General features: G+C 40.4%; 1 protein-coding gene across 4 annotated transcripts in view; it reads right to left on the bottom strand.

The window, feature by feature from the left end:
- Positions 1 to 134: 134 nt before the first annotated feature.
- The window catches only part of Usp37 (ubiquitin specific peptidase 37), a 69,746-nt gene continuing 53,550 nt past the window's right edge, over positions 135 to 16,330 (bottom strand). For all 4 annotated transcript variants that reach the window (XM_057758894.1, XM_057758906.1, XM_057758915.1 and 1 more), the window contains 4 exons: positions 11,113 to 11,228; positions 8,204 to 8,273; positions 6,851 to 6,989; positions 135 to 6,403 (listed from right to left, as the gene is read on the bottom strand). In XM_057758894.1, the coding sequence (XP_057614877.1) occupies positions 6,316 to 6,403; positions 6,851 to 6,989; positions 8,204 to 8,273; positions 11,113 to 11,228 (413 nt within the window). In that variant the 3' untranslated portion in view covers positions 135 to 6,315. The remainder of the gene's footprint in view (positions 6,404 to 6,850; positions 6,990 to 8,203; positions 8,274 to 11,112; positions 11,229 to 16,330) is intronic.

Genomic DNA, 16,330 nt, shown 5'->3' with positions numbered 1-16,330 from the left:
AGCCAACAGAAGGTGATTTCCACTTAAAACAACTGGTTATTCAGTGCCCCCAACAATGTGTCCCTTTAAAGAAATAATCCAAAATAACACAAGGTTAATAAAGGCTTTAATGTCTCTCACACACTCACCAAAAAACAAAACAAAAAAACCAAACTATATAATTTAAAAAGGAATCAGAAACATGGAAAAATCATAAAGGACACAGAGGAACAGTTCTGCTAAAACACAGATAAAGTGCCGTTCCATACAGACACCAATCATCAGAACCAGAAGTCACTCTGAACACAAAAAAGCCACCTCACAAATAATGTGGCCAAAGCTGCCAACAAACCTGGGAGTGCTTCAACCAGCAAAGTACAGGAGCCTTGCTTCTGTTTCCCTCTCCCAGGCATGAAGAACTGCCACCAAGAAGAGGAAAGGAAGCTAGGGGACAGATGCATACACCCATGGCAGTCTCCCTCTTGCCCACTTATTCAACAGATCTGTTCAGACAACTGCCCTTCTTTGTTCTCTGGCTTGACACACTTGAATGAATCTTGACCCAGACTCTCATCCACCTTTCTCTTAGGCCTGAGGGACTGACTGTAACTTTTAAGTCCATTGTCACCAAAGTGTTCATTCATAGGGGCACACCTACAATTAAAGCCTCTAAACCTTAGATACATAGCACACAGAAAGGAAACAATTTACCAGTCATGTATGATTGAGACTTCCTTAAATCTAGTAACCAAAGCAAAACACAAACTGAGTCTACTTCGGTGACAGAGAATAATCCTGTTACAAAACTCCCATGATGACAATCAGTTACTTTGTTGAGGTTTTCACTATTAGAGCTTTTACTAAGAGTCTTAGTTCATCAAGGAGAGAGAAAAATGTGTAGTTTAATATTAGCACCCAGAGTTAACCAACCTGTAAGCACCACATCTTAAAATGTAAATACATCTACACCTGCTGTGTCTGCTACTGAGCTGTTTAGGTTAAGCCTGATCATAGAAACTAGGCAATCAACTTGGAATCAGAATATAAACACAACAATTCATGGATTTACTTATTCTTCCTGCTGGGCCGTAACTTATGAGCATGTGTATACACACCTATACCTACAAAACAAGAGTCCAGCCTCCCCACATGCCTAAATGATAGTCTTGGCTACTAAAATAAACAATATCAACACCCAGCCTTTTAACTCTGTATAATACAGGGCTAACGTCCCCCCCCCAAAAAAAAAAACAAACTTAAGTTTATCTTCTCATCCAAAGAGTTTTGGCTAAGATCCAAAGATTGCATAGAGTACTAATTGCTATGGAATTCCAGGTCAGTCATTTAATGTAACCACACACTTGGCATTTTACATGGAAGGTTATTATGTAGACTGAAGGGAACTGATACCTCTGCTCTAGTAACTTGTCCCTTCTAGCCCCAAATGTTAACTGCTCTCAATGTAACTCTGGGATCATGGTTAAATTAATACAGTCTAGGTGAAATCGCCATTTGGAGTCAAATAGGAAAGTTAAAAGAATGGAGAAGGGAAAGGCTAACAAGGCCACAGTATGGGCAGAATGTACTAATTCAAGTCCAAAGTTGTAAGTACTAACTTATTTTCAACTAACAAGTCTTGCCCAAGACACGAAGGTCAAACCAACCAGGTTCTGTGCCACATGCACACACGCCATGAAAACAACTGCTGCTCAGGGCATTATTTCTGTTTTCTTCCATGGTGTACTGCAGAGCTCACGTGGGACATAATCATTCAACAGTTCAAAGTTCTCCAATGCAGAGGCGGCAGCGGACAATGCTAAAGCTCACAATCACTATGCACTTGAGATAATCAGTTACTTTCAAGCAAAACAAAACGAGGCTCCTGGTAGAAGTGAAACAACACGATTTAAGTTAGTTCCAAAAACAAGTATTTTTCCGTTGTAAACTACCGCATACCCTCCCTGTGCCCATGTGGAACATTCACTACAAGGTGTGCAGTAGATGGTAGGAGTCAAAGCGTTTATCAGTAGTCAAACAAAAGCACTGAGGCCATTACATCTCAATGATTCAGACCTTTAGAAGAGGTGATCATGTAAGAATGCACCCAGATTGCAAGAGTCTGGCTGGAGCTCTCTGAATACAATCTTCTAGAAAAGATGTTGCATCTTAGTGATAGGTTTTAACATCCCCCGAAAATCTGACATGGTCTCATACATACCTCAGAATGCAGAGTAACCCTCACATTAATAGTAAAAGCAAGAAAAAACAGGGAAGGAAGTGAACACAGGCTTTATTTTGCTAAATCCTGTGCAATCCTAATGACAGTTGAGCTGACAATTCCCTCAAGCTCATTCTTTTTACGGTTTCATTAGCTGCTTAACCAGGCAGATAATGTTGGCGAAGTGATGTATGCAGCGCTTGCCTCTGCATCCCCACTTGGTCTCAACTCAGAGCACCTAAAAAGTAAGAGATGTACTGTGCACCTTTGATAGCTCCTGGAATTACCTACAGCTATTCTCCCAATTCTCACCCTACTTAGTTTTGCCTTTGCAACAGTGTTTAGCTTTAGTGGTCCAGTTTGCACTGTAAAAAGCAGCATGCCTCTTGCCTTTCTCTGCCTGGGAGACAAAGAGACTAGCATTCTTCCCTGCCCTAAGCATCCCTGTCAAGGAGTCATAGTCGAAGCAATACTGTGGTGTAGGAGGTCCTTCTGTTTATGTGTTGCTTTCATTGGTTAAATAAAAAAACTTAGGTAGACAGAAATGAATGCTAGAAAGAAGGGTAGAGTGGCAGACACCATGATTTTCCTGCCTGAGGCGAACGCTGGTTAGAATCTTGCCAGTAAGCCACAGCCACGTGGCAATACACATTAATGGAGATGGGTTAAACTAATATGTAAGAGTTAGCCAATAAGAGATTAAAGCTATTAGGTCAGGCAGTGTTTAAATGAATACAGTTCCTGTGTGATTGTTTTCAGGTGTAAGCTAGCCGGGCAGCAGGGACAAAGGCCCCCACCCTCTTCTCATGCAAGTTTGGTGCTCCAACGTGTTAAACTGACTCAATGTAAAACCTGAGAGGGCTTTAAAAGAAATTCTAGACACAAATATAGAGTTTAACATAAGTTTTTGCTGTTTGCGGGGTGCCACAGAAAAAATTTCCTAACTCAGTAGCCACAACAGGAAAAAAGTGGTTTTAAAATACCAGCTTTCTGGGCTGTGCCGCGAGTATGACCTCTGACTCTTGGGAGATGAAGCATTTGGATGGAGTTTGTTAGTAAAGTGCTTATGCTTGGTTTGTTTGATGGCAACTGGACTCGCTGGAAGAGGGGCACTGAACGCAGCTCCGCCATGCTGGACTGGGTGGGGCAATCAGGCAGTACCTGTATTTGACCTAGGATGGTCGCAACTCATATTCTTAAAGAGCTTAGCATTTTAAAAGCACAAAGCAAGTGTTCCTAGACAGATATTAGATTCACAATAAGACATATTCAGACATAAAAGCCCTCTAAATGGGTCACAGTGTTAAATAAATGTACGTAGACATGAGAGAAAAAAATAGAGTATAGAGTCATAAAATAAAGTTAATACTTCATAAAAATAAAAAATTCAGAGTCTGGATTCTGTATATTATTGCATTTTCCTTAATTTTTTTTGACTGTAAGGAGCTAAGGTCAGAGAGACGTTTCATTGTGTGGGCTGCTAAGCTAAACCAGCATGTATATTATAAAAGTATTACGACTTCAAAATTTGGGTCTAAGGATATAACGCTTTCAAAAAGATGTTCTTTTTGTTTTCAGAGGATGACACACTGTGGATTGCTTCTAGACCAATATGGTATGATAGGCCATGCCCTTCTTAAAGGTTGCCGTAAACACCCTCAGAAAATTACTTCATTGAACTCCTGAGATGAACCTAGCACATAGGATATACCATAAAGGACCTGATTAACAGCGCTCCCATATAGCAGAAATAAGTTTGGAGAGAAATAACTATCTCCATATTCCCAAATATTGTTTATAAATCTTTGTTTACATTTAAAAGGGGGTATGATATAATTACCATTGGTATGAATTTTGCTTTATTGGTATAAATTTAAGGTCAATCTTGTTCTATATATTTCTGATCTTAAGGAATTGTGATTGTGTAGTTCATTTAAAAATGTAATGTATAATTAGGAAATATAGGCTGTTAATGGACAATCATTTATAAGTCAAGCTTGTAGTCACGTTAGCTAGATTTTCTAGATATACAGAGATATTTCAGTTAGATAGGCATTCTTCATATCTTTCAAAGATTACAGAATATGGCATTTAAGATGTTTTAATAACTTAGGGCTTTTCATGACAATGAGACATGTCTGCTCCTGGCAGCACCAAGCTACTTCAAGAGGAAGACAGGCATCAAAGAGGCTCCTTACGGAGTTGGTTAGCCATTTGGGCAAGAAACTGCTCTTGCCTGGACTATTGCATAAACGGGACATAAAAAACCCATAGAGGACTGCTGAACTTGCCTAAAGGTGAGATGATCCTTCGGGGTTCCTGTTTCATAAAAGAGTCTGTAAGACATTCCACAGGACACAAAAGGAAGTGACTAAACTGTCCTTAAAATTTTCTGCTTCAGGCTAGGTGGCGGCGGCACACGCCTGTAATCCCAGCACTTGGGAGGCAGAGGCAGGCAGATCTTTGTGAGTTCGAGGCCAGCCTGGTCTACTCTAGAACAGGCTCCAAAGCTACAGAGAAACCCTGTCTCGAAAAACCAAAACCAAAAAAACCCCACAAAACAACAAAAAATTTCCTGCTTCATGAAAATGTCTGCTGGATACTATAGGCCTATATGCTGAAGATGGATGCCCCAACATACAAAAGAACTTTGGGTGACTGTACAGGCCGTGAGATGTCTGTCATTTCAAGAGTTTTGGAAATTGCTTACTTCTTGTTTACTTAGGTATTATTATATCCTCCTGGAGTCTTTGATGGAGTTGAAGAATAGTTATAGTTTTCCTTTGTTATGATAAGACAAAAGATATAAATATTCTAACTGTAATTCTTGCTTGATACCTGTTATATGTAATTTTACTATGTTAAAGTGAAAGCCTTCTTTTGTTTAAACAGAAAAGGGAAAATGGTGTAGGAGGTCTTTCTGTTTATGTGTTGCTTTCATTGGTTAAATAAAGAAACTGCCTTGGCCTTTTGATAGGGCAGAACTTAGGTAGGTGGAATAGACTGAATGCTAGAAGAAGGGCAGAGTGGCAGATGCCATGGTTCTCCTGCCTGAGAGGGACACTGGTTAGAATCTTGCTGGTAAGCCACAGTCACATGGCAATACACATTAATAGAGATGGGTTAAACTAATATGTAAGAGTTAGCCAATAAGAAGTTAGAGCTAATGGGTCAGGCAGTGCTTAATGGGCCAGGCAGTGCTTCAATGAATACAGTTTCTGTGTGATTATTTCAGGTGTAAGCTAGCCGAGCAGCCATTCCCCCTGCTCTCCTAGTGCAACAATACTGGTCTTTGAACCTTTTATAACTGAGGTTTTAATCCATTGGGATCATGCCTGCTCCATGGGAAAATGATACAGAAGAAAATATAAGCTTTTAGCTTTACCACCACAACAATATGGAAAGAGTATGATGAACACACTGTGTAGCGGCATCTCTGAGAGAAAACGTCAAGTGCATAATAAATAGCAAGTGTGGGACTATAACATTCCAAAGCACCAAAAATCCATTTTTTTTTTTTTTGGAAACTGCATGTAAACAGCATTCAGAGTCATAAAATCAAAGGAAAAATAAAACTCAAATCAGGCTACAGAAATGTCTCTTCCAGGGAAAACAAACTATTAGTGTAACTGGCTTTCCAGTGAACTTTACTCATAAGAAACATCAAAGGTTGGACTTGAGTGAAGTCACTCAAAATGCAAAAGTTCAAGCCAAACAATATGTGCATTTCCACACTTCCCGCTTTCCTCCAAACAGCTGTGGCAGTCATTGTGAGCAGACATACTACTCCTGGTGGCTCATCCTAGCTTTAAGGCTCCAGTCATTCCATAAATTGTGTGGGTATGTATATATATATATATATTTACAACATGAATTCTTAAGACAAAAGGAAGCGTCACTCTTGTAGGAGAAAAAGGTCAATCAGCTATAGATGAGACCAAGGTTTCCATAAAACAGTATGGAGCGTTGCACATGATGGAATTTTGTCTTTTGGTTTGGCCCTGAGCTGTTTGTTGCTCCTGAATCAAGTAGAATTCCAAATTCTCTTCGGGCAGAGGAAAGGTGAGGTGGGGGGCAGTGAGAGAAAACTGCAGTTCATGTTGCCAGCCATTTGCTCCTCATGAGGTCTGAAGGGTAGTTTTCCCCACTTCCATGCTAAGTGCCTGAGAGTTTTTTTCTGTCTCCAGCAACTCATCAAAGATCTCCCTTAAAATAAACAAAAAATAAACAGAATGAGAAGAGGCAAGGTGTGGGAGGGGTGCAGACAGGAAACGGATACTGATAAAACTTGCACCCTACTTGGCACCTAAATTTCACTAAACTAGCCGTTTACTTGTTTGAGCATCATAACCCTAGAAGCTAATTCTGAGAATGAGGAAGCAACAGCAGTTAGCTTTATAAAAATGCTGTGCAGTTCCCTTCACATGAGCAGATCTCACTGACAACCAGAAGACCAACCCATGATAAGACAGGTTCTACCACAGAACAAAGTGCCCTAAATGTAATTCCCAGATATTTCTGTGAGATGATAATGTGGAGTTAACAGAGGAAATATTATGGAATTATAATAAAGTGATGGAATTAATTATCTTGTTCCCAAGAAAGTCTGGATAACTCAGCTGGTGGTAACGACCTGGTGGGTTGGTTTCTTACTTGTGCATGTAGAAGAAGATGTAGCCGCTCCGATCTCGGTCACTCTGCACAGAGGACTCTTGGATTTTAGAGACCTCCAGATCATTGTATGTGAACCATGCCTGTTTCTTAATGTCATATACATCACTAATGTAATGACCTGAAACAGATAAAATCTGGAATTAAGTTTTCTAAAACATACCACATTTTTCTTGGCTACCAGAAGCTTAAGAGAAACCCTCATTATTCTCTGCCTCAGTAATATTTCTTTGTAAAATTCATCTGAAAACTATGTACAGAGAACTTTGTGTGTGTAGTACTCTGCAACAGAGCTGTATTTCAGCTCTTTGTCATTTGAGATAGGGTCTCTTTAGGGAGCTCGCTTAACCTTGAACTCACCTATGTAGTTTACAAAGTCTTGAGTTTTTCCTACCATGCTGCTTCTGCCTCTCAGTGTCTGGCATACTACAGAAATGTACCAAACTGAGAGAAATAACCTTTTACTTTACTTTTTTGCATGTATGGCATGCATGTTTCTTCTTCAATCACTTCCCACTTTATTTACTGTGGCTGGTCCAATCTTTCATTGACCTAGCTAGCTGGCTTTCTCTGGGGATCTCTATGTCTGCTTCCTTTGAGGCTGGGATTCCAGACAGGTCACTGGATTCTTTTTTTTTTTTTAAATATTTATTTATTTATTATGTATACAATATCCTGTCTGTGTGTATGCCTGCAGGCCAGAAGAGGGCACCAGACCTCATTACAGATGGTTGTGAGCCACCATGTGGTTGCTGGTAAGTGAACTCAGGACCTTTGCAAGAGCAGGCAATGCTCTTTACCTCTGAGCCCCAGGTCACGGGATTCTTATGGAAGTGCTGGAATAAAATTCTAGTCCTCATGCTTAGAGGGCAAGCACTTTATCCACTGATCATTTCCCCAGGCCAAGACAACTTTTTAATAAATGTATTTGCTGAGAGGAATTTTCATCATTTATGAAAACAGCTACCCTGACTTGTATAATTCACAGACAGTGTTTATTAAAGGGAGAATTTTAAAGTTTTTGTTGTTGTTGTTGTTTTGTTTTTTAATCTTTTTCTAGATTGAGTCTCATGTAGCCCAGACTGGCTCTGAATTCCTGATTTTTCTACCTCTACTCCATGAATGCTGGGATCACAGATGTGTACCTCACTGTCCAGTTTATGCGGTGGTGGGGATAAAACCTAGGAGGCAGGCACTTTATCAATTACATCCCTAGCTTCTTAAATTTTTCTTAATGTAGTCAAGCTATACCTAACAAAGATAGACAAATAATAACAAAGAGGGCAAATGGTAGCTACTTTGTTAACAAATGCTGAGATCATGAGGTCCGTTTACCTGAGGAAGTAGTACTCCCAATGTGACTGACAACACTGATGAGCCGATAGGAGTGAGGAAGATTTCCGGTCTGAAAACAGAAGTGTGTACAGCTCTTCATTTGAATAAAAGTAAAATGCTGAATTAAATTTATGAGTCAAAGGTGACAGAATCTTCTGTGCATAGTGTGGTACGAGTCAGTAACAAACCTAAGTGGTCTGCTTACAAGCCTCATGCATGTTTTTATGTATAAAGTCTATCTCCAGGAACTATCCTACGGAAATAACTTAAAAGAAAGGAATAAACGTAGGACTAGAGAGATGGCTCAGCAGTCAAGAGCACTTCTTAATACTTACAGAGGAGGCCGGGCGGTGGTGGCGCACGCCTTTAATCCCAGCACTCGGGAGGCAGAGGCAGGCGGATCTCTGTGAGTTCGAGGCCAGCCTGGTCTACAAGAGCTAGTTCCAGGACAGGCACCAAAGCTACAGAGAAACCCTGTCTCGAAAAACCAAAAAAAAAAAAAAAAAAAACTTACAGAGGAACCAACTTCAGTTCCCAGCACCTACATGGGCATCACAACCGCCTATAAAATTCTAGCTCCAGGGGATCTGAAGCCTCTTCTGGCCTTCACGAACACAGACACGCACACCCAACACAAAAATAAGTCTTAAAAAAAACTACACTTTACAGTCAGGCGGTGGTGGTGCATACCTTAATGCCAACACTCGGGAGGCAGAGGCAAGCGATCTCTGTGAATTCAAGGCCAGCCTAGTGTAAAAGAACTAGTTCCAGGACAGGCACCAAAGCTACACAAAGAAACCCTGTCTTGAGAAACAAAAGAAAACAAATATGTAAATATAAATATATATATTCACTGTAACGTTATAATAATGATGTTAAAATATATCCAATCTCAGAATGAGACTGCGAGAGCTATCTCCTCCCATTTTATAATGCTCTCTAGGGCTGGGATTTAAGGCATGCATGGCCTGGTTTCTATGGCAACTAGTGTGACCACTGGGATTAAAGTTGTGTGTTATCACTGCCTGGTCTGTAAGACTGACTAGTGGGGCAGTTTTACTCTCTGATTTTCAGACAAGCTTTATTTATTAAAATACAAATGAAATGCTATAGCAAGGGTTTCTCTGTGTAGCAGTCCTAGCTGTCCTGGAACCAGTTCTTGTAGACCAGGCTAGCCTTGAACTCACAGAGATCCGCCCGCCTGGGATTAAAGGCGTTAGCTACCACCGCCCATCTTGGCTTGTTTTACAGATCCACATGAGCACACATAATAACTACAGCCCTATAGAAACAGTTATGATCAGTTACTTACTAAACAACAGAATGAAAAGGAAAGCTGCTATGTTACTGCAATAGTTATGGATTTCTATATTTTAAATACTACATTAAAATAGTTAATAAAAAATAAAATGCAATATTCATATACATACTTTATAATAAAATCAAACACAAAAAAGGACTATAGCGATAAGTAAATAAAAAACCATAGCATTTTGATGAAGTAGTTTACCTTAGGAAGTTTAAGTAGGAAATTCAAAATGTGGAGAACACTATAATTACACAGTTGCTGAACACATTATTTATTATAATAAAAACTGAACTTGTATGAGGAAGCATCACTGTAACCCCAGTACTCAGCAGAAGGGTCTGAATTATAGGTTAGCTTAACTACATAGCAAGACCCTGTCTCAAAAAACAAAATCCCAACATTTGGGAGGGACACGTGATAGGATCAGGTCACCCTTGGTTACAAAGCTGGTTCCTGGTCTGTCTGAGCTAAAGGAGACTTCATTTAAAACATGAAATTAAACAAAAAACTTGTAAATAATCTTTTTTTCTTTTGTTACTCTGTAGTGTATGCTGGCTTTGAACTCTTCTTGTCTCAGCCTTCCAAGTCCTGAGATTATAGGCATAAGCCACTATGTCCAGCTAATAGTCTTTAGCAAGCAGAATAAAAACTCTCCTTAGGTAATAGCCACCGCCTGGTTAGGTTATAACATTTTAAAGCACATGTGAAGGTGGGAATGATAAAATAATACATTAATAGTTTCTAAGAGTAGTTGTGTGCTAAAAGAATAGAATCCCATGTAGTATTTTTTATTTTTTGGGAAAAGCAATTATTTTAGAAAAGAGAAGGATGTCAGACATTGTGGTGGCACACGCCTTTAATTCCAGCACTCAAGAAGCAGAGGCAGAGGGATCTCTAATTTTGAAATCAGTCTGGTATACAGAGTGAGTTCCAGGACACCCAGGGCTACACAGAGAAACCCTGCTTTGAAAACTCAAGGAGGGAGGGAGGGAGGGAGGGAGGGAGGGAGGGAGGGAGGGAGGGAGGGAGGGAGGGAGGGAGGGAGGGAGGGAGGGAGGGAGGGAGGGAGGGAGTGGTGGGGGGGAGAAGGAGAAGGAAATGATACCAAATGTGCTCACAGAATTACAGAATCAACTGAATGGTTTTCACTAAATATAAAGATAGTAGTTACTTGGTAGAACTAAAGTTAATTTAATGTATTTATGTCTTTATTTATATCGACATATATATTGTTATGTAACAAGAACAATCAGAATGTATTTGTTTTATTTGAAATAAATGAAGAAGCTGGGCAGTGGTAGCACATGCCTTTAATCCCAGCACTTGGGAGGCAAAGACAAGTGGATCTCTATAAATTCGAGTCCAGCCTGGTCTACAGAGCGAGTTCCAGGCTAGCCAAGGCTACACAGAGAGACTGTCTTGAAAAAACAAAACAAACAAAAAAGAAAGATAGAAATAAGAGATGAAGAACAAAAGATAGGTAAGAGAAAATGAAGGTCCCCTGACAGCAGCCGAGGGGCAGAACTGAAGCTGTGCTATACTGAAGGGAGTCTCTAAAGAGAAGGAGCAGAAGGAACACTGACAGGCTCACCAACCATACCTCAGCATTTCTTTTCAGTTCCTCGGCTTCAGCTTCTGTGTATTCCATATCAAAAACATCCTCATTTCCAGAGTCTTCATCTGAGCACAGGGAATCCAGAAAAGGGTTGTTCAACTCTGAAGAACAGAAAGATGGGCCTGGTAAAAGTTCTTAAAATAGACATAAGATGACTGAGAAGATAAAATAGCCTAAGATAGAGCTAGATATGAGGACACCCACCTGTGATCCTCACACCAGAGAGTGGAAGTACGAAGATAGCTAGGCTGAGGGCACTATGGACTATCAGACAAAAACATATCTCAAAAGACCCGAACCAAAACAAACCAAAAACCCAGTTTGAAGCACTCATTTGATCATCCTAAGACATAAAATATTTTATTAACAGGGTTCCAATTAACAGGCACCTTAGGAAGTAACTGTATATGCAGGCATCTATGAAAGTGTCCCTTGTTTTCTGTATGTCCATGTACATTCAGTTGAGCGTGTATGTGTATGTAGGTAGAGGTAAATTTCTAGGGTTGTTCCTTAGAAGCCTTCTACTCCCTACCCCTTTTAAATTAACCCCCCCCCCCAAAAGACAGGGTTTCTCTGTAGTTCTGAAGCCTGTCCTGGAACTAGTTCTAGTAGACGAGGCTAGCCTCGAACTCACAGAGATTCACCTGCCTCTGCCTCTCCAGTGCTGGGAGATTAAAGGTGCTGCCACCACTGCCCGGCCTAAAAAAAAAAAAATGAGCTTTTATATGCATGGGTATTTTGTCTATATGTATTATCTGTGCACCACATGCATGCCTAGTGCCCTCAGACACCAGAAGAAGGTGACGGATCTCCTGGAATTAGAGTCACACATGGTTGTAAACTGCCATGTGAGTGCTGGTAATTGAACCTGGGTCTTCTGGAAGAATAGCAGTGTTGTTAACCATTTAGCCATCCCTCCAACCCCTCTACCTGGATTTTTAAGACTAGGTCTCTCACAGGCTCTGGTGAGACTGTTTGTACCTTCCTGGCGCTGTGATTACAAGTATGCTTTACCTAGCTTAGCAGAGGCTGCTGAGGGAAAAAACAGACGTCAACAGTTTTACCCGGCTGTGAACTGAGACCTATAGTAACAACTGACATGGCAAGCCATGCCAATGGGTGCAATAGTGCCATGAATGGTAAGGTGGCATCTGCTTTTTAACTGGTTTAAGACGTAGGAAACTCATACCAGGTACTATAAATCTGATCAAGAACCAATGGTTGGGGAGCTTATCGACCCATGGGATAAACTTACTATTATTATTTTGCTAAAAGGACATAGTATCAAACTGTCCTCTAAATTTGTGTGCTCTTTAGTTAGTGTAGCTATCAATCCTCATCAGAGAATTTTCTGTGTGCAGTAGACAGTGGTTAACATAGAAACTCACAACCAGTCACAAACTGGACATCTATAACATACCACCTGCTCCCAAGGCTCAGGGACCACCACAGAAAAAGGGATGGAAAGACTAAGAGTCAAAGGTCAGGAAGACTGGAGTGAAATAGTTATCTTTGGACATGTCAGGCTGCTCTACTTAGGAATTCACCATAGCTATGGTTGTTTGCCCAAGTTTAAGTCAACCAACAACTTAGCATGGAGTGATGTGGTGATTTAAGTGAGAATGACAGCCACACAAAGGCTCGTGTGTTTAAATACTCGGTCCCTAGCTGGTGAAACTGTATGGGAAGGATCAGGAGGTTTGGCCTTTTGGAGGAGGTGTGTCACTAGGGGTTGGTTTTGAGGTGCCATTCCCAGTGCATTGCTTGTTCTCTGCCTCATGTTTGTGGATCTCAACTGGTCCTGCTGCCATGTCTTTGCTCCACCACCATGGATTCTAACACTCCGAAATGCTCAGCTGATGTAGGATTCCCCTCTGTATGCTGTGAATACCACTGGTAAACAAGCTGATTTGGCCCTACTGCAGTGCAGAATAGGGCAAGGCAGAGATTCCAAGCAGATAGAGGAAGAGAGAGCAGGTGTAGTAAAAAGTCACGTAGTTGCTGGTGGAGATAGATATCCAGATGCCGGATGGACAGGCTACAACTATGTGGTGATGCACAGATTAATAGAAATGGGCTAATTTAAGATGTCAGAGCTAGTTAGGAACATGCTAGTCATTGGCCAAGCAGTGCTGCAATTAATACAGTTTCTGTGTGATAATTTTGGGTCTGGGTGGCTGGGAAATGAACAAGCAGCCTCTAGCTACATTCAGCCAAACTAAATGTTTTCTTTTATAAGTTGCCTTGGTCATGGTATTTTATCACAACCACAGAAAAGTAACTATCACAAGGGGAAGGGGCTTATGAGGCACCACTCCTAAAAGAGCATTTATGAAAAGTTTATGACTTCTTAGGGAGGGAGAGTCAGTTTTCTTTAAGAGTATGGTCTCTGGTATGTTGATCATATTCTAGTGGATGATCTTACACTCAGTAATATAAATGTAGAAATTTGGACTTGAATGGTTATATAGAAAAATATGAAGTTGGGGTGGGTGCTGTAGGGACATGGTAGATCTGGAAAGAATAAAGAGGACAGTTGGAATATGAATATGATTAAGATACATTGTATGAATGCATAAAATTATCAAAGAATTACTAAGAATATATTAAACAAAACAAGTATGTATCACCACACCTTGCTTTTTAGGTGGGTGCTGGGGATTAAACTCAGGTTCTCAAGCTTATATAGCAAGCAAGACTTTTCTTTGAAATACATTTATATGATAAAGGTATCTTGGGGCTGGAGAGATGGTCCAGTCTTCCAAGAGCACTTGCAGAGGACCCAGGTTCAGTTTCCAGCACCCATATGGCAACTCAGACCTCCACACCTCCACATGCACACACATAGTATGTGTGTGTGTATGTATATATATATAGAGGGGGGGGGCAAAACTTTCATACACACTTAAAGGTATCTAACCATAAGAAATAATGAACTGAAAAATAATACATAATTATATAGATAACCCAATTCACTTATCCCCCACAAAAGAGAGCAAACTAGGCAGGCCTCTTACTTCAGCGCTCAGGAGGCAGGGGAAGATAGAGCCTTGTGAGTTCAAGGCCAAACTGTTCTATATAGTTTCAGGCCAGTCAGGGCTATATAATGAGACGCTATCTCTAAATAGTTCTTTGTTTATGACAAATTAAAAAAATCATAGCTCAAGGATATTTAAGACAGGAACACCCAAGAGTGGAAAAAAACATACCATTTACCCCAACTAAACAGTCCTAAACAGTGACAGAATTTTAGACCTCTATTCTTTGAAGAGACTAAACAGTCTCTAGTTTAAGGGATATGAAGCATGGATGAGGTCATTCATGACAGATGCTAGTTTGCGTACTGAATGATGCAAGTGACTCACACTGTCAGCTCTGTTACTATATTTGGCTCTTAGAACTCTTTAGAACAAAGGTAAGAGATTTAAAATTCTTCAGGAACTTTAATACTCATGAGAGCTCAAAGTTGCAGCAGTGGTTCACACCTGTAATTCCAGCACTTGGGACAGTGACGCAAGTTGATAACTGTGAGCTCAAGGCTAGTCTGGGTTAGAGTGAGACTTAAAATTGGTTTAAATTTGACCTATTCATGTGCTTACAGGTTCCAATCATCACTTTAGCTCCCTTGTTTTCATTATGAACTAACAGTAATAATTAGTAGATATATGAACAAGCTTTTAACAAGGACTATACAGACCAAACACATTAGATACCGATCTAAAGCAAACAAGTCTACTCAGGAGAGAAACCATCAAGCCAAGTAACTGTATGTGTGGCCTCACAGCTCAGAGAGTACTTCAGTGAAACAAGTGAAAATAAGGCATAAAAGAGCACAAAACATCTCTTGACGTCAAACAGACATGACAGAAACAAAAACTCAGAAGAAGTTTGGAGTTAGAAAAGGCTGGAGAGCTTCCAGACAGCACAGGAAATGATGAAAACACCCAGACGTAGAAGAGGTAAGGAGTGGGCTAGCCCAGCTCCTGGATAACAAAAGCTTCAAAGACAGAAAAGAGAGTAGGCCATGGTGCTATATGCCTGTAATTCCAGCATTTGGCACGGGGAGACAGGAGAGTTAAGAGTTAAGGCCGGTTTTGCTATATGATATCTTATCTCAAAAAAGAAAACAGATAGGGAGACTTTTGGGAAGAAGGTGGTAGCTGGGAGACCTCACAGAACCTGTACATGGTTAGAAGGCAGGCAGGCAGATTGTGGTAATGGAACCTGAGAGAGCCATCACATCATCAATGTATTATTTTTATTTCCTTGAGACAGGTTCTCATATAGGTCAGACTAGTCTCAAATTATCTATGGAACTGATGATTAACCCCCAATTTTGGATCTTCCTGGCTCCATCTCCCAAGGGCTGGGATTATAGGTGTGGATACTCATATCCAGCTTGTCCTGAAGAGAGAATGCCTGAGAAACCTAGCTTATTGTCTATGCCTTTATCATAACTATAGTGTTGGCAAAATTTTTACTCTCTCTTCTGGATTCTGCTTTTCAGATCAGCCAGGAACACTCACTTCATACTACCCAACTGTTCTATTTCCAAGAATAGGAGGAAAACCAAAGGTATTTTAGAAATACAGCTGAAGAGCTGGTCAAATCTCTGTGAATGTCCGGTACTTGGCTCACGTACTAATTCTGCTGTATGTTTGTGTATGTACCCTACTCTATCATTCTGCACCTTATTTCCGTGAGATAGGTCTCCCTCACCGACTCGAGGAGGCTGGCAGCAAGCCCAGTCAGTCCAGTTTGCATCTCTTCTCCCCACCCGATGGAACTAGGATTGCAAGCACTTGTGTGAGAAGGCCTAGATTTTTTTTTTTTTTTTTTTTTTAACTTGGGTGCAGGGATCCAAACTCAAGTCTTTATGCTTATGCACCAAGTTGTCTTACTCACAGAACTATCCTTGTTTGTCCCTCCACCCCCTGTGTGTGAATCTTCTGCAACCGAGTCCTCATTCCTGGATCTGTCAACTGACTTCCTGGGAATGAGCAGTTAGAAAATCAACTGGAAAATTGAAGCCATATATTTTTGTAGAAATCTTAGAAATTATAAATCTTTGATTAAGTATTTTGTCTTGCTGTTTTTAGATTAAAACAAAGATTAAACATTCTGATACAGGTGTAGACAATAATAAAATAACTTAAAGTATATACTTTTTTTTACTTGTTATATGGGTCATTTGTCTGCATGT

The sequence above is a fragment of the Chionomys nivalis genome, chromosome 2, assembly GCF_950005125.1.
Source record: "Chionomys nivalis chromosome 2, mChiNiv1.1, whole genome shotgun sequence".
NCBI classification, from domain to species: domain Eukaryota; kingdom Metazoa; phylum Chordata; class Mammalia; order Rodentia; family Cricetidae; genus Chionomys; species Chionomys nivalis.
Note: the sequence above shows the minus strand (reverse complement) of the source record. Positions and strands in the feature narration are given on the sequence as shown.